This window comes from Falco peregrinus, chromosome 4 (assembly GCF_023634155.1).
Source record: "Falco peregrinus isolate bFalPer1 chromosome 4, bFalPer1.pri, whole genome shotgun sequence".
Taxonomy (NCBI): Eukaryota; Metazoa; Chordata; class Aves; order Falconiformes; family Falconidae; genus Falco; species Falco peregrinus.
In genome coordinates this window covers 47151653-47176619 of record NC_073724.1, presented here as the reverse complement: position 1 = coordinate 47176619, position 24967 = coordinate 47151653, and the positions used below count along the sequence as shown (strand labels likewise).

The window sequence follows — 24967 nt, the reverse complement described above, 5'->3', positions numbered from 1 at the left end:
ATAAGCACTGTTTCCCACCCACCCATCTGGGAGGTATGTATATACATGGTCCTCATGCACAGAAACTCCTGTGACTATCCTAGAACTGTGAAATACTGAATGAACTGTAACTTCACTGTACGTACTTAAAACTTTCTTTTTAATCCCTGACTAGATCTTCAGCCAAATTTTCAAAGCAAGTATGAGTTATATTTTTAAGTGCTCCCTTTTTCGTAAGACCATTGCAAAGGTCAAAGAGCAGGGCCATGGGCAAGTAGTACTCTTTTCCTATCTGTCATATAAAGTTACATAGAAATGTAACCAAACTTTTCTTAAGACCACTTAACAACTGGTAAGCTGCCAATGCTGATTACCCAACCAGAAACAAAAGGCTTATTCAGACCTCCATTTTTGAAAACAAACAATATTTCAGAGAGCACATAAAAGTCACTGTAAAACTGAAAGTGTTTCCCATCTTTAGTTCTTTTCTTCCAGACAAAGAGTACGGGACAGATTTCAGGGTGAAAGGTATTCACTAGACAACAGGGAGTCGCCATTCTTCTACATCTCCCTAGTCCAAGGAGGGAAGTACAACATCATGTTGCCAGTTGTAATTCTCTACATAATGAACCATGCAGAGATCAAATTAAATTTTACAGATCACAGTAAGCAAGGATTCAGTCTAGCACCTGCGCATCCCCTGAGAAAATGATCAAGGTTACTTAAGGCAGCAGTTTTCAGAGAAAAGTTAGCAGGTTCTCTAGAATAAAGTGTAGAAAGGTAGTATTTGTCATTGCTGTTATAGAAGTGTCTCAAAACACCAGCCAAAGATCAGAAATCAGCAGTAGTGACCTTTCATATGCACATGGCCTGACAGCTATCTTTACCCTGAAAGAGCTGCATGACTCACAGTGTAACACAGGCAGGAGGCAGTGCAAGGCATGTAAGACAGAAGCAGAACCTGTACAGCAAGGACCTCCACAACCCAGGGATAGAGTCTTAGGCAAGGAAAAGATCTGATGGACAATCCATTTTCTGCAAACACAAAACAGAATCTTCCCCTGTGCAGTTGAAATGCGACCAGGTCTACATAACATTGAGTTTCACACGTCTTGGCATGCCTGCACATTTTATTTCTGCTACATGGCAGTTGTATGTAGGAACTCAGCTGTATTCTTGGGGCCATTAGGCCTACTGGGTTCACGTAGAGTTTGGAGCCTGTACAGTTCCTGAAAATCCACAGGGAACCTCTGGGAGTTCACAGGCACTGAAACAGCCCATGTTCACAAAATCCTGTTATCCTTAAGCACACCTGGCTTGGATGTCATGCAGTCTGAGTCTGTCCTCCTGATTCTGCAGCCTTAAGGACATAAGCTCAGTCAGACTTCATCGTACCTAAAATTCAGTTACACCCGTGTCCTGTCTCATGCAGCAGCCAGCAACACAGATCTCAGGAATAATGTAAAAATGGTTTAAGCATCTAGTTATACCTTAACATCCAATTTCATCTGCCATCTGCCACTGTATCTTGTAGCCCAGTGGTACCTCGGAAGTATTGCAAAATATTTCTACCCTGCATAAATTCACACTAGCAGTAAACTTTGTCTGCCTGTTCTCTTTTCCAAATGATTTCTGAATGTGCTGAACAGTGCAGACCCAACAAATGCCTATGTGGAGGAAACACATCCTACACCCACTGTCTAACCTATCCTAGAGTTCTGCATTCCCTCATACTCCAAAAAAACCCAAGGACTGTGCTTGACCCCCCACCAGAAACATACCTCAGGCCCTTCCACCAAAAGGCAATAGGTGACACCCTTCCCCACCCACCCAAGTTGAGGATAAGGCAAGTTCTCTCCCCCATCAGGATTAATTGGCCTGCAAGGTGAGACACAGGGGTGACACAGGTGACACTGAAGGTGACAGGCCACATCCTAGAAGCATCTAAGACTGGATTTGGATTTTAAGCAATCTTTCAAGAAACAAAATATTTCTTAGTAAAAAGGAGAAGGATCTCACCAGTTTGCTAAACCTAAAAAGCAACAAAGGAGTTGGGCCAAAATTAAGAAATTTGCCCTTTATTGCAATTTGAGTCAAAACATGGAGGTGGTAAAAACTGACTGAAATGAGTCATTTGCAAGGTACCTAAGTAATACCAGAAATCTACTGTCTCTCAGCTTTGCACAGTGAAATCTTTCAGAACAAATGAGTGTTAGCATCTTGTGTGGGGACTTGTAGAGAAACCACACCTCTCTCCCACCAACAAATCTGAAAGCATTTCAAAATATATGATCAACACAAAAAGACATATTAAAGATATGTATGAATAATAATAAAAAAATGTAATGGCTCCTATTTTAGGTGTGCTGGTTCATGATACCCTGGAAGGTTTATTAAAGTACATTTGGTTTTCTCCTAAGAGAGGTTTCAGTCTTCCAAAGTGTTGACGAAATCTTATTAAGACAAAGTCAAAGAGCATAGATAGGTGTATATCTAATTTTAATATAAGTACTTTCTACAAGACTTTCAAAATACTCCTCTTCAATGGCTTTTCCAATATTTTTTCCTAGAGAAACAGCATCCCCTTCAGGCCAAAAAAGATCGCATTCCAATTTCTTTAGTCGCAAAAGACTTAATAATTACTTACTAAAATATTGCACATTTTTTATTTTTTTCTGATCCTAGATTGCAAAACATGAGCATACAAAAAAATTTATAGGGCTGTACAAAAATTTTTTTTAAAAAAGGGGGGTGGGAAAGGGCAGTCTCTCCTAGTTTTGGATCCACTGAGTTTTCTGAACAGTCCACACAGCTGAGCTGAGAACAAAATAAAGATAGCAAAACCAGAAATAAAATTTAATAGAAATAGACGTGTCAGAAGCAAATAATCAGGGAAAGTTATATAAAGATGCCTATACCTGGAAATTGTGTAGCAATGTTCTCCCTAACACTATCACTGAGTCACGTTAACAGTAAGTAGCAATTGGAAGACAGGCTTACGTCCTAGTATTTTACTAGTTTTAATCAATTTCCTGCATTTGTATACTCAGTGAAACCCTGCCTGCATAGAGGATCAGCCCTTACTAGAAGTGTCAGTGGTGGGGAAGTAATAGGATGTATGGAGAAGAAATGAAATCACACAGGACATGGGGAAGTTGAGGATACCTTGGTTAGATGTGTGAGATGAAATGAGGGCCCCATGAATTCACAAAGAAAATAAGAGCAACTCAGTCCTGTCTTTCTTCATCTTCCTTTATACTCTCTTTCTTTGTAATGGGACAAACTTTACCAACAAACCTATCAGTAGCCAACTACTATAGCAATTATTTTGCCACCTGAAATCCCCAGTAACAATAATACAGTCAAAAAGGTGGACATGATGTACGAATGACAGAAAACAGGATGTTTCAGGATGTGCAAGCACAAGAAGCTATCAGCAGAAATTAGGTCAAGCCAAACAAGACCTACATGCACACTAGGAGTTTCCTTCAGACCAGGGCAAAAACCAGATGTACCAGTGCATAACTTCAGGATAAATACCAGCTTGTTGAGCTATTTTGAAATAAGCTTTTGAATTATTTTCATGATACTTCCTGTGCTTGTGGCATACACACATGATCATCTTTAATAGTAAAAACTATTGAGCACAATTAGGCTGAGCAGCCACAAGAGAGGCGGCATAACAATGGTCTGTTACTCCATAAAGGTTGCAAACTACCACAGCATGGGGACTGCCATGTGTGTTTAGCTGCTGTGCTTACTCCTCCAGTTCTACAGCAGCAGTTGCACTCACAGACCCACCCACAGCTGGCAATTCTTTGCCTTGTCTAGATACCACAGTAGCTGCAGAGGTGAAACAGAATGATATTTTTGTCAAGCACCAGGCTGGCTAGTTGTGATATGCTTAGAATACTTTGGACCTCTGAACAACCTCCATAAGCTTTGGCCTGCACAGACAGCAACGGTCTGACCCTGTGTTGGTCATGACTGATCAGATTTTCCTTCCAGACAGCCTTGCATTCAAAAACCGAACAGCAAAGTGACAACTGAAAAGAGAGGGTGCTTACTTCACCAGCGTCAAAATCCAACTTTTAACCCAGCCATTGGGTGTTAAGATTCCTGCTCCAAATTCAGATATAAAGTATTAAAACACAGAAGGAAATGTTTCTGCCATTGCCCTAATGAAAAAGCAACCACCCCTCTATATGCCCAGAATGGAACAAATGGGTAACAATGACTTCTTCTATGTTAGTTGGCCTTTTGTAAACTTTGCTTTTCTTATATGAGTTTTGAAACTAGTTCTAAAACTTCCTGCTCTTTTACCAATCATGTGTGGCATGGGTTAGCAGTGGCACATTTAATCCTGAGGATTCATTTTACTGTAAATTAAATTTGCTTCACTGTAACAGATGAATCACAATGAATTCTCCAGATTATTTTATGTAACCTTATATTGCAAAAAGAGAAACTGAGAAATATAGGGCAGATGCCTTCATTGATAGGAAATTTAGCACCTCAGTTACTTCCTCAAAATACCTGCCTTCCTCCTCAGTATCAGCTTTACACCATGTTTCACATGTAATGAGCTGTTCTTCATTCAGTGTGGACCTTGCGCAAGGAATGTATCAGACGATCTCTCAGAGAGCAACTGATCAACCAGCTGCATGCGCACTAATAGATATGTATGTATAAACACACACATATGCACATACACACACACATTAACAGAACTAAGAAAATAATTGCGATATGAGTGTATTTAGTCTGTGCAATTTCTTCCCAATTTTCTTTGAAGAATAATGTCAGTGTTTACTAGGACAGAGCTCAAGGCCTGACCCCCTATTGCACTTACAAATTCTACTGGCAATTTTTCACATTAATTACAAGGGATGGAGCCATTCTCTACATTAAATACCAACACCAAAACCAATTAACCAACCAAAAACAACCAAAAAAACCTACTAGAGATTTCATTGCAGAATCTTATTCCTGGTATAGCTGAGTATCCCTTTGATTTCAGCACAATTTTTCTTTCATGGCAAATGCAAGCTGAGCTGCCAAAATTGGGAGGTTTTATACTTTGCACTATACAAATCTTCACAATTCCTTGCTTGTAGTCCTACCCTTATCCCCACCTGTGCTGGGTCAGTACGTGAGTGAGAGTACTTTGCTGAGTGCTCCAGAATCAGGAACAGCTAGAGGTGGAAGTAATAATTCAGCACCCAAGGATACATTTATTTCTAAGTCACAGACAGATCATGGGATAGGAGGTAATTTATATTTACATTGGTAATAGCGATGACCTGGTGACTTGACCAAAAATTTGTGAAAACTGAGTTCTAGCTCTTCTTCACCACCAACATACAGGATAACCTCAGACAAGTAATTTCTGACTTTAATCCTAGTTACCAGAACTGCCAACAACATGTAATTCATCCTAAAATCACCAGGGGGTGGAAGGGTCATGCACCTTTGAAAACACACCTTCTTACCTCTCTGCTTTAGTCACCTCACCCATGAAATAATACTATTTTTCCCATTCTCTGCAAAGGGCTCTGAAGCCCACAGAAAGAAAGCCCTACTTAAATAGAAGTAAAAAGTATGGTATTATGAAAAATTAGTCCAAATAAGGAAAGTCTGAAAATAAATAAATATATTTTAAAAAATAATCAAATGCAGGAAAGGCATAATGCTAGGAATGGGAAACAATGTAAGAAAGACCTTGAGGCTAGCTGGAAAAGACATAGTCTACATGAAGGAAGAAAGTAGAATGTTAACAGATACCACATGTAAGTGAGAGGGATTAAAACTTACAAAAAGGACCAAGCTCTCTTCAGGTAATTCAGCAACCCTGCAGCTCAAGGATACGCTACACCAGCCAAGGGAACAATTCAGCTCTGGGTACTCTGTTAGTCTGAGTGAAAAGAATAAGCTGGCAGCCATCGAAAGGAAAAAGCAAAGGCAAAAAAAGACATATCCTAAAGTTAAAATATTCAGAGACACCAGAGACTGTGAAGTTGGCCTTGAGCATGGGTAAAGCACAACACAGGCACCAGCACACAACTGACATTGCAAACTGCAAGTTTACTGCAAGTTTACAACCAAGCTTACTCAGCAGTCACTGCACAGATGGAAACAGTTCCCTGTAGCCAGTAGCTGGGAACCTATAAAAAGAGAACCTGATCCACTGGATCTTCAGCTACACCTTATCCAAAAGGCTTCCTTGGAAATGTTTTTCACAGTTTTCCTGGCTTTTCTGCCAGTCGCCCCTGCTGAAGGCTGGTGTCCTCACTCATCCCAGCAAAATTCTTCTCCCTTCACCCCTACAAATATTGGTGAATAACAGTCTGCCACAACATGGTCACCTTTTCACTGGCTTCCTCATCACAAGGTAGGTAGGTAGATAGGTAGGCGGGCAAGCAGGTGAAAGAGTCCCTGCATCTGAAGAATCAAGGGCAAAGTAGCTGATTCCTGCATGAGCCAAAGCTGCTGAACTCACTGTTCAACCCTCCTGCTGTTGCTCAGTTAAGCTTTTTTCCCCTCACCCTTCTCTCTCCCCCATACAATGGAGCCGATGACTTGAACGTTACTTCATCCCTCCTCTACCTAGGCCAGACAGAAGATTCTCTGGATGACCAAGTGACAACATCATCACTGGAGACAACGAGAAAGGCTGGCGAGAAAGCTGAAGATCTCACTTTTTGCTGTGTTTATAGTTTAAAGAAGTGGAGAGACAAGAAATGATCAGAAAAAAGGAGAAGGAAATGTTAAGAGAAGAAAAGCACAGCTAAATTTCAGCATCTTCAACACGAAGTGCTGAGAGACCACAAGAGCCAGTGAATTAATCTGATAGGCAGGAAAACAACGGAGTTTGGGAAACCTCTGCAAAGATGGCAGAAAATTGGGAAGAGGTTTCAGTAAAAATAATGCTGGAAAAGCAGCTGAAAAATAGAAAGACTTACAGGTAAAACAGCCTTAAGAAAAAAAAATGTGTGCTGGAACAAGTGAAACAACAAGAAAATAAAAATCAGAGTTTAGGAGACCTTTATGTTTGGGTAGGCAGAAGCTGAGCGAGCCATGGGAAGGTAGTGTCAGAGGTATAAAGCAGATGTAGGCATGCCGGAAGGCACAGTACTGTGGTGGCAGAACTGATCACAGCAGAGTAACATTAAAATTTCACTTGCCCTTCTGATTTTCATTCCAGGCTCTGCTTCCAGATAAACGTTCTGCCCTTCAAAAAGCTAGTTGGGAACTGGAATCAGAAAACACAAATCATGGTGCCACATATCATACTTGTAAGACAAACTGATGCAAAGATGTACAGTGAATTTAGCCTGGAGTTTCTAGTCAGAACTGGGACTTTTTCAGTTTACATCTGCGATCTAACGTTATTTCTTCATGAAGCAAAATGGGGAAAAAAACCTGTCTTCATACATGATCTATTCATGTGTTAAAGCAATAGATATATTTAACCAGAAAGTCTGTAGGTGCCTAAAAGATGGTGATGGGAAACCTCTGGTTGCTTTGCCTCATACAGCTGAAGGAGATGTAGCGTAACCTCACGTCCCACCGCCAAACAACTCCCGAAATTACGTGTGTCTCCATGAGGGACGAAACCTACGGTGGAGGAAAGGGGCAAGGAGGTGTCAGTGAGGCCGCAGGGGCTGCGGACATAGCCATGAACCACACCTGGCTTCGCACCCCTCACTCGCCTCAGGTAGGTGCCAGACCTCATGAAGATCGCTCACGCGGCAGACACGGGATGTATTCAACGCCACAGAACTCCTGTTCCCGCCTGCAGAAAAAGCCCGGGCAGAGGACACCTCACCCGTTTCGGTGCCCATCAAGGCAAATCTTTACAGAACCTTCCCAGCAGCACCGCCCCGCGTCGGGACCGCGGAGAAGGCGGCGGGGGAGCGCTGCGCAGCGCCCCGCGGAGGCCGAGGCCTCCCTCACGGGGACGAGCATTGCAGAGCGGGGGAGGGGCGCGGGGGGGGCGCGTAAAAGAAAGCGAAATAAGGGCGGGAGCCGGTTTCCGTGGGTGCGGCAGGGGAGCTGCGCTCCGCCCGGGCAGCCGCCGGCCGGGCGCAGGCCCCGCTCTGGGTGAAGCGGCGCCCCCCGGGCGCTGCCCCGCTGCCAGCGCTGCCCTACCCCGGGGCGGGGCGGGGCGGGGCGGGGCCGGCCGCGCGCCGCAGCGCCCCCTCCGCCATTTCCCGTTGGGCGCCGGCGGCCGGTGCGTCTCCCTCGGACCGACAGGGCAGCCATGGGGGTCCGGCGCGGAGCGGAGCCCGCGGGCATGCCGCCTGTTGCGAGGTACGGCTGGGGCGGCGGCGTCACCCCGCTTCGCCTTGGCGGGTCGGGGTGCCCGTCTGCGGCGTGGGGCGTTGGAGCTGTTGCGTTACGGCCGCCGGAGCGAGGGCTGGGCCGGCCCCTAACGGCGCCAGGCCCGGGCCGGCGGCGCCGCCGCGGTGCGCTCCCGCCGCTCCCTCGGGGAGGGGAGGCGCCGGCGGGCGGCGGCTCCTGGAGGACGGTCTCCTATCGCCGTTGGCGCTTGTCGGGCGCGTTGTGGAGGCCGTTGTCGGCCGGATTCCGCGTCCCCGCAGCGCGTTGTGGCGCAAACCCGACCGAACCGCAGATGGAAACAGCGGGTTGTTGGGATCGCCCCGCCGGCAGTGTCACCCAGTGCAAAACTGACCCTAGCGACACTCGGTGAGGTGCGTTTGTAGCAGGTTTTGGTGGCAGGTAATCGTGTAGCTCAAGGCCAGAAATCTGTAAGGGAAAACACAGCGGTGAACTGAGAGAGCCGCTTGCCGCAGGCGGTGTCGCGTCGTGCGCCCCCCGCCCCCCCCGGAGCGGCAGGGGCAGCGCGGGGCTGTGCTGGGTGTGATGCTGCCCGTCCCACGGTGGTTCCTCCGCGCACGGCCTGGGCTGCCGGGCAGGACCACTGCTGGCAGCGTGGGAAATGGGCTTCTGGTTAACAGACTTGGGTCATTAGGGTTAATTGAGTTCGGTCTCCGTACAAGCGACTTACCCCTGCAAGGCCCATAGCGTTACAAGTTGATCCATACACTGTGTTACCCGCGTCGGTTTGGAACATTCTTCTGCTGACTTCTGTGCCTGAAACATTTCCTGTGGTGTCTTGTCTCTCTGTCGATGTTCTGATAAGTAGATTTCTATAAATAAATACACCACCTGCTTGTTTGAAAGAACAGGGTGTGTTTTCTGCTTTACTGATGCGGAGCTTTTCTGAAATACAAGCTGGTGACTTCCAAAACTTCAAAGGCTGCTTTTTTTCTGATGAGAAGCAAACGCAAAACAACCCAATCTGAACTCCAGTTAAAAATGGGCCGCTACCGAAGACTATGAGGAAGGATGAAGCTGAGTTTTGAAAGTGCTGGGTGCTTCACACAGCTCCCAGGGGAGTTACTGTGAGCCCAGGCTGATAAGGTGAGTGGGGGCTGGACTCACTAGGATTTGTATGACGTCTTTCCAGGAATTGCTGAAGCTCTGAAGAGGGCGAGTAACAAAAGCTAATCAGAATTCTGGCAGAAATAGTTTTCCCCTGGAATTTCCCCCAGAGCTTCACTGGCATTGATAGATCTGCAGAACACATCCGGATTTAGACAACTGTGCAAACTCTGAGATGAACCTGTTTTGTCATGGTTTTCTTACATATTCTAAGGTGCTAAATACATAACTTGGCTTTGAATATGCATCATGTAACACATATGTGGTGTTCAGCCTACAGAGTCACACATGAGCCACTTCAGATTCCAAGAGTGGCATAGTTCTTATTCGTGACAGCATGTACAGGCAGGGATCGAAAGTATGCAAGTAAATGTATTGCCTAATAGTACATATGGAGTGCTTTGAACATGTCTTGTAACTAATTGCAAGGATGAAGGCATAAAAGAAATATTTTGCTAAGTGAATTCAGGATCCTCAAAGTTTTCCCTGTAAGAGAAAATTTGGAACAACCTGAAAAATCAGATCCTGCAGGTGTAACTTTGAAGTGACTGTGAAAGTAACATTGTTCTCTGTCACTTCTGAACAGAGCTGGTAACCTTGTTGAGTAGAAAGATACCTTTTTTTTTCCCCTGCTTGTGTAATCTGTAAGTTTGAGCTGAATGAGAAAGTCAAATTATTTTGTCACATTTGCCAGCACCAAAACTACATGGACTTGATAGATATGTGTGATTTCATTGCTTTCTAGTCTGCTGATAGCAGCGATGACCTTAAAGATTTTGTAATTAGTAAATCTTATCTTGGAAGACCAGTATTTTATATGCCCTAAATATTCCTCATGCTTGAATGAATCAATAAAATGAACCAAACTGAAATGAGAAGAACATTCTCTTTGTCTGTGGAATGATTATAAGTTGCACTGATACAGGTTCTCAACTTTTATCCAATAACTTCATATAGTTTGAGCAGAGGAAGATTGGCATCTCAGATAGGTTTGAGGTTTTTTTTTTAAATTCGTCTGTTTTTACTGTGTTAAGTTTGACCATAGCACATTTTGTCATGATTTTAATTTTTAAGCTGTTTGTTTTGCAGAGAAAATAATTTACATTGTATTTTAAAATCACTTAAAATTAAAAAACAATTTATTGGCATTAAACCTGAGTAGAAGATTCCTTGGAAATAGTTATAGCCTTGCCTAGCTGTCTGTAGATGCATAGATTTTTCTTAGTGTTATGCCTATAATTCAAAACCAGATCCTGCAAATATTAATGCTATGAGGATAATAAGTAAAGTAAAATAATAACGTGGAGGAGAGGGAATATTTTAATAGGCCTTATGTATTAAAAAATTGTAATATAAACCTCATAACTTCTTTATAATTAATAATTCTACAATTGGGGTTTTTTTCCTAACCTTCCTCTTGATCTACCCTCTTTTTGGAAACATTTTTTACAACAGTGGTGAGTTCTTGTAATATTTTAAATAAAGCCAAGCAATGTTTATTTTCATTGTATTTAATAAGTTGGTGTGAATGGTGTAGAATTTTCAGGGACTACCTTCATGCAAAAGTAATACAAATAAACACAGAAAGCGTTGTATGGTTATTTGAAATGTTAAGAACCCTTTCCATGAGAAAAATGGAAAGTGCTATTGTAATAAAATTGCCTGTCTAATCTGATGATCCTTGCCCCACCCCACCCCTGATAACAGTAACTGTTTCAGTACCATTGCCTCCCCAAAAACACTGAAGAGGTTAAAATAACTCTTTGTACATAGACCTCGTTTTACTTGCAAGTAATGTACTAAGATGATTTGCTGAATGTGATTTTAAAATTATTATTATTTATTTGCAGGTGCAGATGCAAAATGTTGATTTTATCATCAGTAGTTTATATTTCTTAATCACTGTGGAAACACTGATGGATGTACCAATGCATTTTTATCAGCTTGGTAAGTAGCCTGTACCTTTTATATTGCAAGAGCTAATTTTTCACTAACACTCCTCCTGGGTTACTGAAGTAAGATACCATCATCTTATTACAGAACTCTGCCTGGAGTAATTCACAGATTCAGGAATCTAGGGTATTATATTCTACATACTCCATTCTATACATAAACCATGATCTTCCTGTAAGAAAGAAATGCTTTGAAACAGCATACTGCATTCTGTCTCTCTAAATGTCCAGTGAACTCTTAGTTGGATGTGTTGGCTTTTATTTTTTTTATAATTCTGATTATTTTTTTTTCAGGACTTCTTAGTTTCTGGATTAGCAGGCGCAACAAACATAGTTTGTTGGCTGAGTAGTAGTTGTAGTGACAACTTGTTTTGATAAGGTCATTTAATTCTCTAAAAAAGATAAGACAGCAAAGAAGATTCCCCATTCAGTTTACAGACTGTCTTTATTTCTCCAGTCTTGATTTTCCCAGTTATTTTGTCTAAGATAATTTTTTTCCTTGTCTGTGCCTCTCACGTGAGAGTGCAAGGTACAAAATTTTGCAGCTCTCCAGCTATCTTTGCTAAACACATTTGTTGAAACAAAGTTCTGAGGCAGTTTGAACTCTAGATGAAAGGAATTTGGAGAGGCATTTGAAAATCACAAATATAGACAGAACAAAAAAACATTAATGTCAACAGGAAATATATCAGCAAGACATCTGACACGTGAGGTGGGTGGCATAAGAGATAATGGCAAAGGACTGCATCCCCTAATCCGAAGGGTTTGCTCCAAGGAAGCATGTCATTACTGGAGTCTGTGCACTGACACTGTTTCTGTGATGGGAATACCCTTTAACGTGCTAAGGGCCGTGTGTGTATTGGGAGAAGGGAAAATTCCTGCCACAGACAATTACAAATGTGAGCTTGCGTTCAGTTGAGCAATAACTGTTAAAAGCATCGCTTTGTTGTTCATATTCACTGGATGTTTTTTCCAGATAGGTGATCTGTTACAAGTTATTTGTTCTACTTGTAACTGCACTTCTCTAAGGGGTTGTTTATTATTCAGTCGTAACATAGAAGGACAAGTGCAAAAGGAAGATGTGCAAGAGAGGATGTCTGTGGTTTGAATGGCAAAATGAAGCTTGAGAAAGATGAATTTTCTGTCTTGTGGAAATATAAATTTGCTGCATGTGCAAAACCCAAGTGAGCTGCTTAATCTCTTTGCATCTAATTTCAGAAGGGATGCTGGGAGCATAGTTTAATATTTGTGAGCCAGAGTTATAAGAGATACTTGGCTAAATATCCATCCCAAATGATTTCAGCAAACTTGGGTGCCCAAGTGTAATTGTGTGCGCACTGCTAATTAAAGAGCAATTTTTAAGGCACTTCTCTGCAGCCATAAAGATTCTGTGCAGATATCTCTTTAATTAATTGAGTAGAAGATTTTTCCTTTTCCAGTGCTGTCTGCAAAAGCAGACAAGGATCATAAGTAATTGCATTAATCCATTAGGAAATTCCCCAAGTGTGTCTGGGACAGGACAGTCCCCACTGACTCACTACTATTCTGAATTCCCTCTGCTTTACCAGGAATATGTATTCTATACTATGTTTTACATAGTCGGGGGTTGGACCAGATGACCTCCAGAGGTCCCTTTCAACCTCAGCTGTTCTGTGAGAGTCCTGTCCTATCCATTATTTTTAAATCTCCATAAGGATTGTTTTAATTTTTTATGAGGTATGTCCCAGATTTCTTTGTCTTTTCACAGTCATTCTTAGTGATATATCTTGTTGAGACATCAGGCAGTTCTGTTACCTTATTTGTCATAGCATGGCACTTGAGAACCTCAGTTGTGGACCAGAGTGCTACTGTGTTAGTTGCTGTACAAATGTAAAGTCAAAGACCTGTGTCATGCTACGGAAGTTATCATTCTAAGTGAGATGAGGAGAATAAAACAAAATCTTAAGACAGTAGTAATCAACACAGTTCAACAGAGGTAGCAGGCCAGCAGTGTTTTGGGTATTGTCATATTTCAGGGTAGAAGGTTTAGGTGTCAAGACAAAACGAGTTCATGGAGAACAGTTTTAGGGAAAATATTGAAGTAATTTTGCAGATATTTCCATGGAGTTTGTCTAAAGCATGAGGAAAAAAATATGCATGTCTGAAATTAAACTAAACTTCTTTGGCCAACTGAATATGGGAGTCAGCATTTCCTCAGCAGGACAGACCACAAAATGCCTTTGAAATGAGGACAGGAAGTTTGTATTTGTTGCAGTCAGAAAGCAGAAGGGAGATGAAGGATCTTGAAAAAAAGCAGAAGGGTCAGAAAAAAGAATTTCAGGAATGTTATTGATGCCCCATGCTGAAAAGATGAATGATGCAAGACTGGGTTGGTTAAGCAAAAGAATTCTGGGTACAATGAGAATCTGGATGACAGTCTCTTAATGAAGGTTATGCAAGAAGATGTGGGGACCTCTAGAACATCAGGATCTGCAAGAAGGCTGGGTTCCAGAAATTACTTGGACAGTAGGCCCGACTGACAGGCTGAATATGGCCTTAACCATACCCTGTAACAGAAGTGTTGCAGTACCTGTTGTTGTTCTGTTTTCTTTTCTTTTGCAAGCAGGGAATAGAATGCTGTAAGCACTCACAGGGAAATGTTACAGAAACAGGACACAAAATAGACAGGGAGTTACTAAACAGAGCCTGAAATGGGGAGTTACAGGAGTTAGCTGACTGAAGACAATGAGTAATACACCAACAACTATAGCCTTGAGGACTCCCCACATTTAGCAAAGAAGGACATCTGTGAAGATCAGTAATGTACTTCAAGCAGTAATAGTATATATTCCCAAACCAGTTTTAAGTTTCTTGTTGTGACTTGAAGTGGTGTTTAATAGACAGAGTGAGCTACCTGAAATAGTCAGAATCCTCTAAGACAATAGTTGCTAAGAACACCTGAAGTATGTTTTTTCACACGGGGTCTCGAACCTCATCTGTCAGGGATCGGCATAAGCCTGCACCACAGTGTAGTTATCAAAGAACTAGCCCCTGGAAGCGTCGGATTAATGACAGAGGCTGGAAGGGGACATCCCATACTCTGGGGAAGGAGGGAAGGGTAGAGGAAAGTAGGAAGATGATGTGAAAGGAAGAAACAGTTCCACTGAGGGAACACTGAGTATTGTCTCTAATTGTTGCAGATTAATATTGCTAATAGTCAGATATTGTAGACATACAAATGCATTAATACATAGTTTCATTTTCCAGTGTACATCATCGTTCTGTCTGCAGCTTGTTGCAGCTTGTCTGGTAAGAGTTTTTATTGTCTTTCAAATGCTTCTCCTAACACAGCTCAAAATACTTGCATATTCTCACCAAGCATCATTTTAAAACTTCATGCTGTTTCAAGAACTTAATTGAAATATGATACGGGAGGACAGTCCTTTGCATTGTTGTTTCTATTGTGCTTGAACTCTGCTCTGTGGTTGCTTTATTTTGAGGCAAGTATTAGGCTGCTCTAATTGGGTTTACTTATTAGAACTGTTGCAATCTCACGTTTGTTTGCCATTCGTATTAGCGGGTTTTTTGTTCTTGATTGTGGGTTGTGTGTTGTTTTTTTTTTTTTTTTATCTTTCTAGAAAGATTTCTGGGAGGGCCACCTCAAAACCTACAAATGGAATCATCCAATTTTCAGCATATTTTGTCCTGGCAGGCAAAAAGTGATCCAGCTCTTCCAACATACTATCGTGTGCTGTATACTGACCGCAGGCAAGTCTTATAGATACAAGCTTCACTTCTAATGTTTAATGACTCAAAATACTGGGGGTTTCTTGGTTTAGAATCATAGAATGGTTTGGGTTGGAAGGAACTTCAGTGATCATCTAGACCCAACCCCCTGCCATAGACATGGGCACCTTCTACTAGACCAGGTTGCTGAAAGCGCCATCCAGCCTGGCCTTGAACACCTCCAGGGACGGGGCATCACAGCTTCTCTGGGCAACCTGTGCCAGTGCCTCATCACCCTCACAGTAAAGAATTTCTTCCTAATACTTAATCTAAATCTATCCTATTTCAGCTTAAAGCTCTTGTCCTGTCACTACAGACCCTGGTAAAAAGTCCCTCTCCAGCTTTCCTGTAGGCCCCCTTTAGGCACTGGAAGGCTGCTGTAAGGTCTCTCTGGAGTCTTCTCTTCTCTGGGCTGGACAACCCCGACCCTCTGAGCCTCTCTGTAGGAGAGGTGCTCCAGCCCTCTGATCATCTTTGTGGCCCTCTGTGGCATATGAAGGTACGGACCCTAAGTCAGTGAAGAAGTGAGATTGTTTTTGCATACATAAGTGTTAGTTACATACAAACACTTATCTACCCAGGTTCTGCCCTGGAATGTGCCTGCATGCAGCAAGCACCTGGGAGTTTGTCTATGTGTAGCAAAGCAGTTGTTTGTTGTGAGCTGTTCACGCACTTGCGATTTCACTGCCTAATGTGGCCACTTACCTGTACACTAACAGCTTTGTCAATTCAGCCTTGCTTCTCTACAAGGTCAACTTATTTTAGTACCCTACAGCCCTCCTCTGGACTTGCTCCAACAGATCCATGTCCTTCCTATGTTGAGGGCCACAGAGCTGAATACAGTACTCCAGGTGGGGTCTCATGAGAACAAAGTAGAGGGGGAGAATCACCTCCTTCGACCTGCTTTGTCTGTTTTTCCACTTGGAAATGTCTCCCTCTGTGCTTTCTTTTATCAGAGAATCCAGATTATTTTGATCTTTGTTTTTAACTTGGTTTGATTTACAGGAACTGGAAGATTGCTAAACAGTGTTCAGATATTACGCAACTCTCCTGTAATCTGACAGATGATTTTAAAGAGACTTTTACTCAGTATTCTGCATTGGTTGAGAGCATCGTAGGAACTGAAGTTTTCAATTCTTCTCTACTTCATTTTGCGCCACTTACTGATAGTAAGTTCTCTGTCTGCATTTGCTCATTTTAGTAGTTCATTTGTAGCTGATGTATAAATGATATTCTGCTAGCTTTATAGTAAGACACTCCAAACTAACTTGATCAGTAGCTTAACACTTTAAGACAATATGAATTTGTATATAATCTGTCATGTGTCAGTTACAAGACCTAGAATATATAGATAGCTTTCTAAAATTAATGGCTACAATAATTATGATAAGTGGACAAGGCTCTGGTTTTGAAATCATATGTATATATATAAAATATACAGGAAATAGCATTGTGTCAAGCATTGACAAGCACAAAATAAAAATCTCTGATGTGCACAAGGTACATAAAGAAAAAACATATTGCTTTTATGACTTCAGTTAATCAGTGTTAAGAGTTAAAGAAGTCCTATGTCTGCACTAGGTCTAGGGGAAGAGATTTACTTGTTTGTTCATCAGCCTGCTCTTTTCCCTTTCCTTCTGAAAGAAGATGCTTATTAGCTGCAACATACTCTAATGCTAGAGGTGGCTTCATCCTTAGTTCTGCTTAATACTCAGTTTTGAAGTAACAGAGACCAAGACTGAGGAACAACTGGAGGACTGTGGAGGAGAAACAGGTCATGTTACCTCTGAATTCAGCGCAGAGGTAGCTGCTGCTGTGTTCATTTATACTCTCAGACATGATGAAAAATTGGAAGAGATGGGGAGAATAGCCACAAGGATAACTGAAGAATATGAGAACATCCATCTGAGGTGGAGGCCTTCAGTCTTTCAGACTTATTTTAATAAACAGAAGGATAAGAAAATGCATTGACCACTAGTTAATGTGATGGCAGGCTTCTTCAGTCTTGTAAACACAGCATAACAGCATGCCCTGACTGGAAGCTGAAGCTCGATAAATTTTAGCAAGGAACAAGAGGCATGTTTTGAATTGACTGCTGGAACAAGCTGTCAGGTGCTCTGAATGATTGTCCATCACTGGCAACTTGTAACTTGAAATTGGATGTTTTGCTAGTAGTTCTCTAGTTTAAACCATAATCAGTTGAGTGAAGTGTTGTTTTCCAGGGTACAGGACTTAGATGAACCCTATAGTTTCTTGTTTTACTGTGCCTGAATATCAAAGAATAAATATTCTGAGATATTTTCCTACTGGGTGTAGTTGATATCAAATACCTACAGTGGAATCTCACTCCTGTTGACAAATGGATTTAAGCAAAGACAGAAAAGCTTCATAACAGAGTCAGGAGAACAACCACATTTGACTGTAACCAGATTTAAGCTAATATTTGTTTGTAACTTAAAAGATGAGAAAGGAGTAGGTGTGCAACCATTTCACTAGGACATGCTTTCCTGTTTGAGAGTAGATGAAGGCTCACATTTGTTCTAAGTATAGAAACTTTTTTTACTATTTTCTACTCTGTATCAGGAACAGAAGTAGACAGCAAATGTGTATTGCTTCTTTGAATTTTGCAGAGGTTGGCAAACCAGTGTCCACCTTGATCAAAATGTTCGCGCTTCTGGAAAAGACAAAAGTGAAATGCAAACTCTAAATTTTCATGGGTTTTTTTCCCCCCACATACTATGCAGCAATGGAGGATTATGTGGATAGTTTGTTTTCACACCATTTTCTAGCATTCCTACTTCTTTCCCGTGTTGGAGGAAAGAATATCTTAGGCTTGATTCACTATAGAAGTTCCTCTGATCTTGCTGGATGTGTAGTTTTGGAGAGAGGAGGCAATTAGTGTGCATAGCTCTTCCAACATATACATGTTCTGAGGATTTAAGCCTGACAGATTGCTCTGAACTCAGTGGAAGTCTCACAGAAGTATAACTATGTTTTGCTAGGTCCTCTATCGCACTGTCAGTAAGTCTTGAAGCTCAGCTGTCAAGTTTAGACCTGTAGCCTTCCTTGCAACCAGTGTGAATATGTGCAGGGCTATATACCACTGAACTTTACAAAGATTCCTTCCAGACAGTGACTAGAAGATGATGATGAGCAAGAAAGTAATCAGTTTTTCCTATACATTAACTTCCACTTTCCTCTCAAATAGATAAAAAGCTCACATATCTGTGGATCCAAAGCAAAGCCTCTGTCACCTTTCATCTTCTTCCCTCACCTTCCCTGCTTTCTGTTTTTAAAATCTAGTCATGCGGGAAAAGATCGTTTTACTAGGGAACTTAAATATTGCAAGGCCTTGTGGCTTTACAACAGTGACATACTTTGGAATCTTAGTCAGGTATATAGCTGTCAGGGAAACAGAATTGGTACTGAATACATAATGTATATTTTTTCCAACTTTTTTTAAATCTTTTTTTTTTCAATAGCATTCCTGGGACCACCAGAAATTAATATCAGTTCCTGTCTCAACTGCATAAATGTTACCATAAAGCTGCCAACCTCTTACTACAGAGAAAATGAAAAGCTCCTGTCTTTAATTGATATATATAAAAGCCTTTATTATGTTATAACACTAAAAACACCTGATGGAGAGCATAAGGTAAAGAACTTTTTAGTTTATTAGTGCTTTAGGGGAGAAATACAGAAAGCATAAAATGGCTCTGATGGTTAGCAGATTCACAGAAGAAAATATGTGAATGGAAGATACTTAGAAGAAAACAAAGAGAATGGCCAATGTAATCTTAGCTTACTTTTACTGCAGAGTAACAGGCCTAGAAGAAAAATACTAGTTGTCCCATATCCTTACCTGAAGTAAAGCATGGGGCACTGGCTCAAGTGATTATTCTCTGGGAGGACAAGGGAAAGACAGTTTAGCAGGAACTGCTAGCAGGTGTGTGCGCTGGAAGTTTTAAACAGCAGGTCAGACGGGTACCTGTTGGGGATTTAACCAGAGTAACTCATTCTGCTGGCAGTCACAGAAGGACCTCAGCTTGCCTGCTGTGGATATTTTCCCCCTGATTTCTGAATCGGAATATCACTTGCAGTTTCAAATCTGTAGAATCTGTGTGAGGCTACTTCAAGGGGACATACTGTGATCAACAGTTGGAGAGAGCAGACAATTTATCTTTCATAACACAATATTTCACAAACAGGCATAAGGTAGGCATCTTGATATCAGCTAGAACTAGAGATGAAGCAGCTGTCTAGGTAAACTGCTGAGTTACTGTGCCAGTTTTTGCGGTTTTGCATGCTACTGCATTTCTCTGAAATAGCTATAACATTTTATCAGCGGCTGGGGATCTCTTTTTAGGCAAATAGCTAACTTTAAAACATTGTCTTTTATGGCAGAGGCCGCAGGAGGAAACCACTGAAGAAATTTTTAATACTGTCATTGAAGAATTGTATCCAAATAGAAATTACTGTGTGTCTGTTATGATCACTGCATCTATAAACAAACATTCCATCCCATCAGCCTGGAAATGTGTAACTGCGGACTCTGTAGCTGAACCAGGTAACTGTGCTGTGGTGCAAGAATGGATCATCTGACTTGATTATGTGCAAGTGGAGTTTTTTTATCTAGGAAGATTTGCAAGTCAGTCCTAAAAATAGTAAGAGAAAAAGTACCTTCTGTGTGATAAATGTTGTGGGGATTTATGTGAAATATAAAAACCCATCCACTTTGGGCTATAAATCTATGTTATTCCTGTGAGCCATATAAATCTCCACTAACTGCATATATAGTTATCAAAGATGGTGTAATTTCTTCTTTATTTCCTGAATCTAATTTGAGATCTGGTCTTGTTTTGACTTTGGACCAGATGACCTCCAGAGGTCCCTACTAGCCAAGATTATTCTGTGATTCTAAATAGCTATTCTGAATGTGAAATATGAAATGTGGTCATTGGAAACTTCATTCATGTATGTTTATTTGGCCGGGTTTTTTCAGTTGCAGATTATCATACAGCTGCAGTCGCAGGTGCTATGTGTGTTTCACTGATGTTAGCTGGTGTCCTGAAGTGTTTGCATGCAGGAGGCTATATTCTTCAAACACAAGCACTTCCACGTGCCTTGGTATGTAATAATTCTCATATTTAAGCTTCCTGCTTGGAAGGAGGAAGTTTACTATCTGAAATTTCTAACCTGTGCGTTAGGTACAAGTTATGCAAGTACATATGTTTTAACTTGCAGTTTACTTATGTCAAAGATAGTCTATAGGCTGCTAAATCTTGTCTGTTCTGTGGAACAGTCTTTTCAAAACCATTTCTTGCTAGTTCTGTGACAAGTTACTAACAGAGATAGAGATGTGATCATCCCACCTTACTCAGTGGTTGTCAGGCTGTACCTGGAATGTAGTGTCCGGTTCTCATCCCCACAGCCCAAGAAAGATGTGGACAGACTGGAGAGGGTCCAGAGAAGGGCCAGGAAGATGAGCAAAAGGCTGGAGAACCTGGCCTGTGAGGAAGGACTGAAGGAGTTAGGTCTTTTCTCCCTGGAGAAGAGAAGGCTCAGGGGGTACTTCATTACAGTATTCCAGTACTTAAAAGCAGCTACAAACAGGACAGAAGCTCTCAAAACAAGGGACAATGGGCACAAGGTGCACCATGAGAGGTTTCATCTTGATATAAGAAAGAGATTATTTTGCAGTGAGAACAACCAATCACTGGAACAACCTCCCCAGGGCTGTGGTAGAGTCCCCATCACTGGAGGTTTTCAATATGCAGTTGGACAGGGTGCTAGCTGATATCATCTAGGCTCCCTCTCCATGAAAGACTGGACCATAAATGGTCTTTCAAGTTTCTTTCCAGCCTGGGCTGTTCTATGATTCTGTGAAGTTAGAGGGGGTAAGCAGTAGCGAAGGGGAGAAGTTTCCCGCAAAGTAACTTTTAAATTGATTCTTTATGGTACACAGAAGCAGGCTAGGTCCTACAGCAGAGCACCCAGGGTAAGACAGTTAACTTCTTGCCCTTTGAAAATTACCTTATATGTAAATCCTTCTTGCAGCAGACAAATTTCTCCTACTCTCTGAGCTAGGGCAATAACTCCAAAACAAAAGGCCTACTCCAGTTCTTAGGTGAAGTACATAGGGAAAAGACCTGTTCTCCACCGAGAAGGACACTCTGAAAACATTCAGGAGCAATGTGTATCCATTGCTCCTTAGCAAAGCAGTTTCTGGCACATTTTGCCTCTGTTACTTGATCCTACAGCATTGTACTCTAAGAACAAAACCAATTACCCCTATAATATTTTTCCATTTATCACACCAAAAATCAGAGCATTCCCTGAAGATTTGAGGGTAGTTTAGCCAGGTCCCTGATTGCTGGAGTTTAAAGAAATTTTGAGAGATTCTACAACTGAAAGCAAGTATCTTAAACTTGCCTTCAAGGTCTTTTCTTTATGATGTTTCCATAGGAAAGTAAGCTGAAAAGACAAAAGGTAGCTTTAAGGCCTAGTTGGGTATGGGCATATTTTTTCTGTAGTGATACATAAAAATGGCCTGGAGCTGGAAGTTTTGGTCTCATTATCGCCAAAAGATGGGACAGTTATTTAGGCACATCTGGAGAAGAGTCACTGTTAGCGCTCCAAGACTTTCTTTTCTTTTTTTTTTTTTTTTTTCTTAAAGCTATGCAAAGGAGTCAAGAACAGCATATGAGAAGTGCTAAAAGTAAAAAGTTCAGCAGTCTGGTAAAAGCAAGATCTGAATGGTTGTTGGAAATGATCTCACATACAGTAAATGAGAGCTTACTCTCAATTCACCTCAACAAGGAGACAAAGGATCTTCAAAGGCCTTCATAGAGATGAGATACTGCTTTGAGGAAGCAGTTTCTAAAGCATATTTGTTTCTCAGGAAACCTGACTCTACTTTGTAATGTCAACAGTAGCTTCTCAGTCAAAGGAAGAATCCTGTTTACTGAAATCGGACATACCTTGCAGGTCCTCAACCTTCCAGTTTCACAGGTGTCTCATACCTGTGGTTGGGATTCACTTACATGGAGATACGTCTCTGCCAGAAAAGTATCCTAGCTGTTAGTTCCAAACTGTTACTAGCAAGTGCAGGATCCCTTCTCTGGGCAGCCTGATGTCTATCTTCCTTCTCCGGTCTCAGTAATGATTTATTACTGTACTCTGTTATAAATTGGTATTAGTGAAAACAATGCCTGATAGTAGAACACTTAGTAGGAGAAAAAGGATATCCATATGCAAGTTAACTCTGCCAGAATCTAGAGCTGGCATAGTATCTTAGAAACTAACTCTTGAACCAGGCTGTCATGATCTACCTGAATATTGGAGTTGGATGAAAACAAAAAGCAAAGGAAGAGAAAAGAAACAATATAGCTCTGGAAGAAAACTTTAACCCTATTGGGTTTTCAGCATAAATATTTTACATTTTCTACAAACATATCCAGAGCAGATTGGTATCAACTTTTCCTAAGACTTTTTTCCTCATGTTTCTGTCCTTTACTATGTCATTACCTTCATATCCCTGAGACTGCTGAACATGACTTTGCCGAGTAGTGTCTAAGGTTAGTTGTTGGGGGTTTTTTGTCAGCCTTTTTCCCCAATGCTGTAAATATAGTGTAGAGTAAAGCTGAGAAAGTGACTTGCTTCCAGTGGTACATTTCTAAAGGACATTAAAATTGATCATCCTATAAGGCTTCTCTTTTGCAGGGTAACAGCAAGAGGTAATAGAGAGTTGCAAGACTCACCTCAGGTTTAAACTGTATTTCTAAAATGAGCTTTTAGTCTTAGAAAGATATCAAAAATTACAATTAAAACATTTAGTACCTGACACTGCTTGGCAGTAGTGTCATTTCTTTGAGGCTCTCCTGTGCTGTGTGCCTTGATTTATAGTGAAGGCTGTCACGTTTACAGGAACAGAGAAGAGGGAACAATCCTAGATGCCCTAAACTCTGCAGAAAAAGCATAGAAGCACAGAAGCAGCATAGAAGGATTCGTTCGTTTGGCAAGCTCATGACTGGGGGTACTTTTTTCATATTTTCTTTTGCGTGTGTGCAAATTTGGCTGATCTTTTTTTTTGTTTTAATTCACTTTGCTCTTTTAGGTGTTCATAAGGACATTAACCTATTCACCTTGGACGTTTGAATCTGAAAAAATAGCCTCTGTAGAGATCATTTACAAAGAGATGAAGAAAAAGGCAAATGAATCTAGTGGTGGTGTCAGTGATGAAGATGACAGTGATGACAGTGAAAGCAATGCCATAAGTAATCATGACTATACAAGGCGTGATATTTTAAGTAGAGTACCTCATGTCTCTGACACGTCGAATGTATTTGTGCCGTACTCTACAGATAGTACATGTGATGACAGCAGCAGCCAGGCAAGTGAAAATCCAGATGCTAACCCAGAAGATTTTGAAAACCATGAGATGGACGTTGAAGAAGACAAAGACACAAGTAGTGAGTTACTTAATCCTTTCTCTAAGGTAAATAGTAACTGTTCTTCTAGGCAAAGAGAGAGTCCTTGCTTTACCATTGACTTAAAAACTGTGCTGTTGGGAGCCTCTGAAGAGGACGTGGATAGTTCTGCAGCTCTTCTTTCTTCCCAAGAAGATGCAGTTGACTGGCAATGTGCTCGTTCTTTTGAAGCAAATCTGGATGACACAGAAAACATGCAGAAACCAAACTGTCATAATGACTCTCAGGAATGGCAAAATTCCTGTCATTCTTCCGATGAAAGTGACTCATCAGATTCAGATATGGAGCAAAACACTGAATACATAAGAAGATGATTGTGAGAACTACTATTATTTCATAACATACATATTGATAGTGTCCAACTTTTATTTCTGGACTCAACATACTGATCTTGTCTTTTTTTTAAGCATTCCGTGAATATATGTCTGAACCCTTAAAATATGTAACACTCATTTTTAATAAATAAAATCTGATCTCTCCAGGTTGTTCCAGGTATGGTTCAGGTTGGATTATCCACAGAGAAACAAAAATGACTATTCAGGTGCAGCAGAAAGAGTAGCTATTTCATTTTGCAGTTTGGTAGTGAATTTACCTTCTAGCTGTTATGAAGTAAATATTTTTTAGTAGTAGTACGGTGGCTGCTTTTTAAGTTTTTTCTTTTTTATTCAGCTCTGTGGATGGATTACTCTGAAACCTGTTTTGCTGGATGGATTGCTGTGTTCAAGTCAGTTCACCGACGTCTACGTTTGTGCAGACGAAGCTGATAAGTGAAATCGTGGGGGCATAGATAAGAATACTCGGCTTATACGAGTTCTTACTGTGAATCAAGGCATTAAATATACCTTGTAATGATATTTTTTTGTAATATGACTGCATAATATATATACAAATATAGTTTTTAAATATGACATTTAAAAGTTACTGTGGTGTAGTTTAACACTTGTGCCTCAAAAAAATTTTTTCATATCCCTGTCTGATTTTTTTTTTTTACTGTGAGTCTTGCATGCCTTTGAAAAGCTACCTGAGTTAGCCTGCTAAGATTTTACTCTTTATGCGAAGGTTTTTAGGTATCACATAGCTGAAAAAAAACGCAGCTGTTTTCACCTTGCATTGATCTGTTTAGGTACTACTTTTCTGCCCACAAAGTGCTGGAATATATTCTGCTGCTGTGCTGCCATTAAGGACTAAGTAGGTGTAAGCACCTGACAGCTAATTATTTGCAGCTTTATGCATCCATAGAATCAGTGGATGAAACTTCCACTCGGGCTGAGCCCGTAGCACTCGGCTGTTTGCACAGTGTAGCTGGTCCCCTGG

At 41.2% G+C, this 24967-nt stretch overlaps 1 protein-coding gene across 5 annotated transcripts; it reads left to right on the top strand.

The window, feature by feature from the left end:
* Positions 1-7998: 7998 nt before the first annotated feature.
* IFNAR2 (interferon alpha and beta receptor subunit 2) lies at positions 7999-24285 on the top strand. Of its 5 annotated transcripts, none has more exons than XM_055801564.1 (10): positions 8078-8292; positions 9238-9426; positions 11298-11394; positions 14646-14687; positions 15017-15146; positions 16170-16333; positions 18647-18819; positions 19569-19731; positions 20167-20291; positions 23281-24285. In XM_055801564.1, the coding sequence occupies exons 3-10, from the start codon at positions 11304-11306 to the stop codon at positions 23965-23967; spliced, it is 1575 nt and encodes a 524-aa protein (XP_055657539.1). In that variant the 5' UTR covers positions 8078-8292; positions 9238-9426; positions 11298-11303; the 3' UTR covers positions 23968-24285. The 5 variants fall into 5 exon arrangements, with proteins under 5 accessions (XP_055657540.1, XP_055657539.1, XP_055657536.1 ...); XM_055801561.1 differs by having other exon boundaries at positions 9192-9426; XM_055801562.1 differs by having other exon boundaries at positions 9187-9426.
* The last annotated feature ends 682 nt before the right edge of the window (positions 24286-24967 follow it).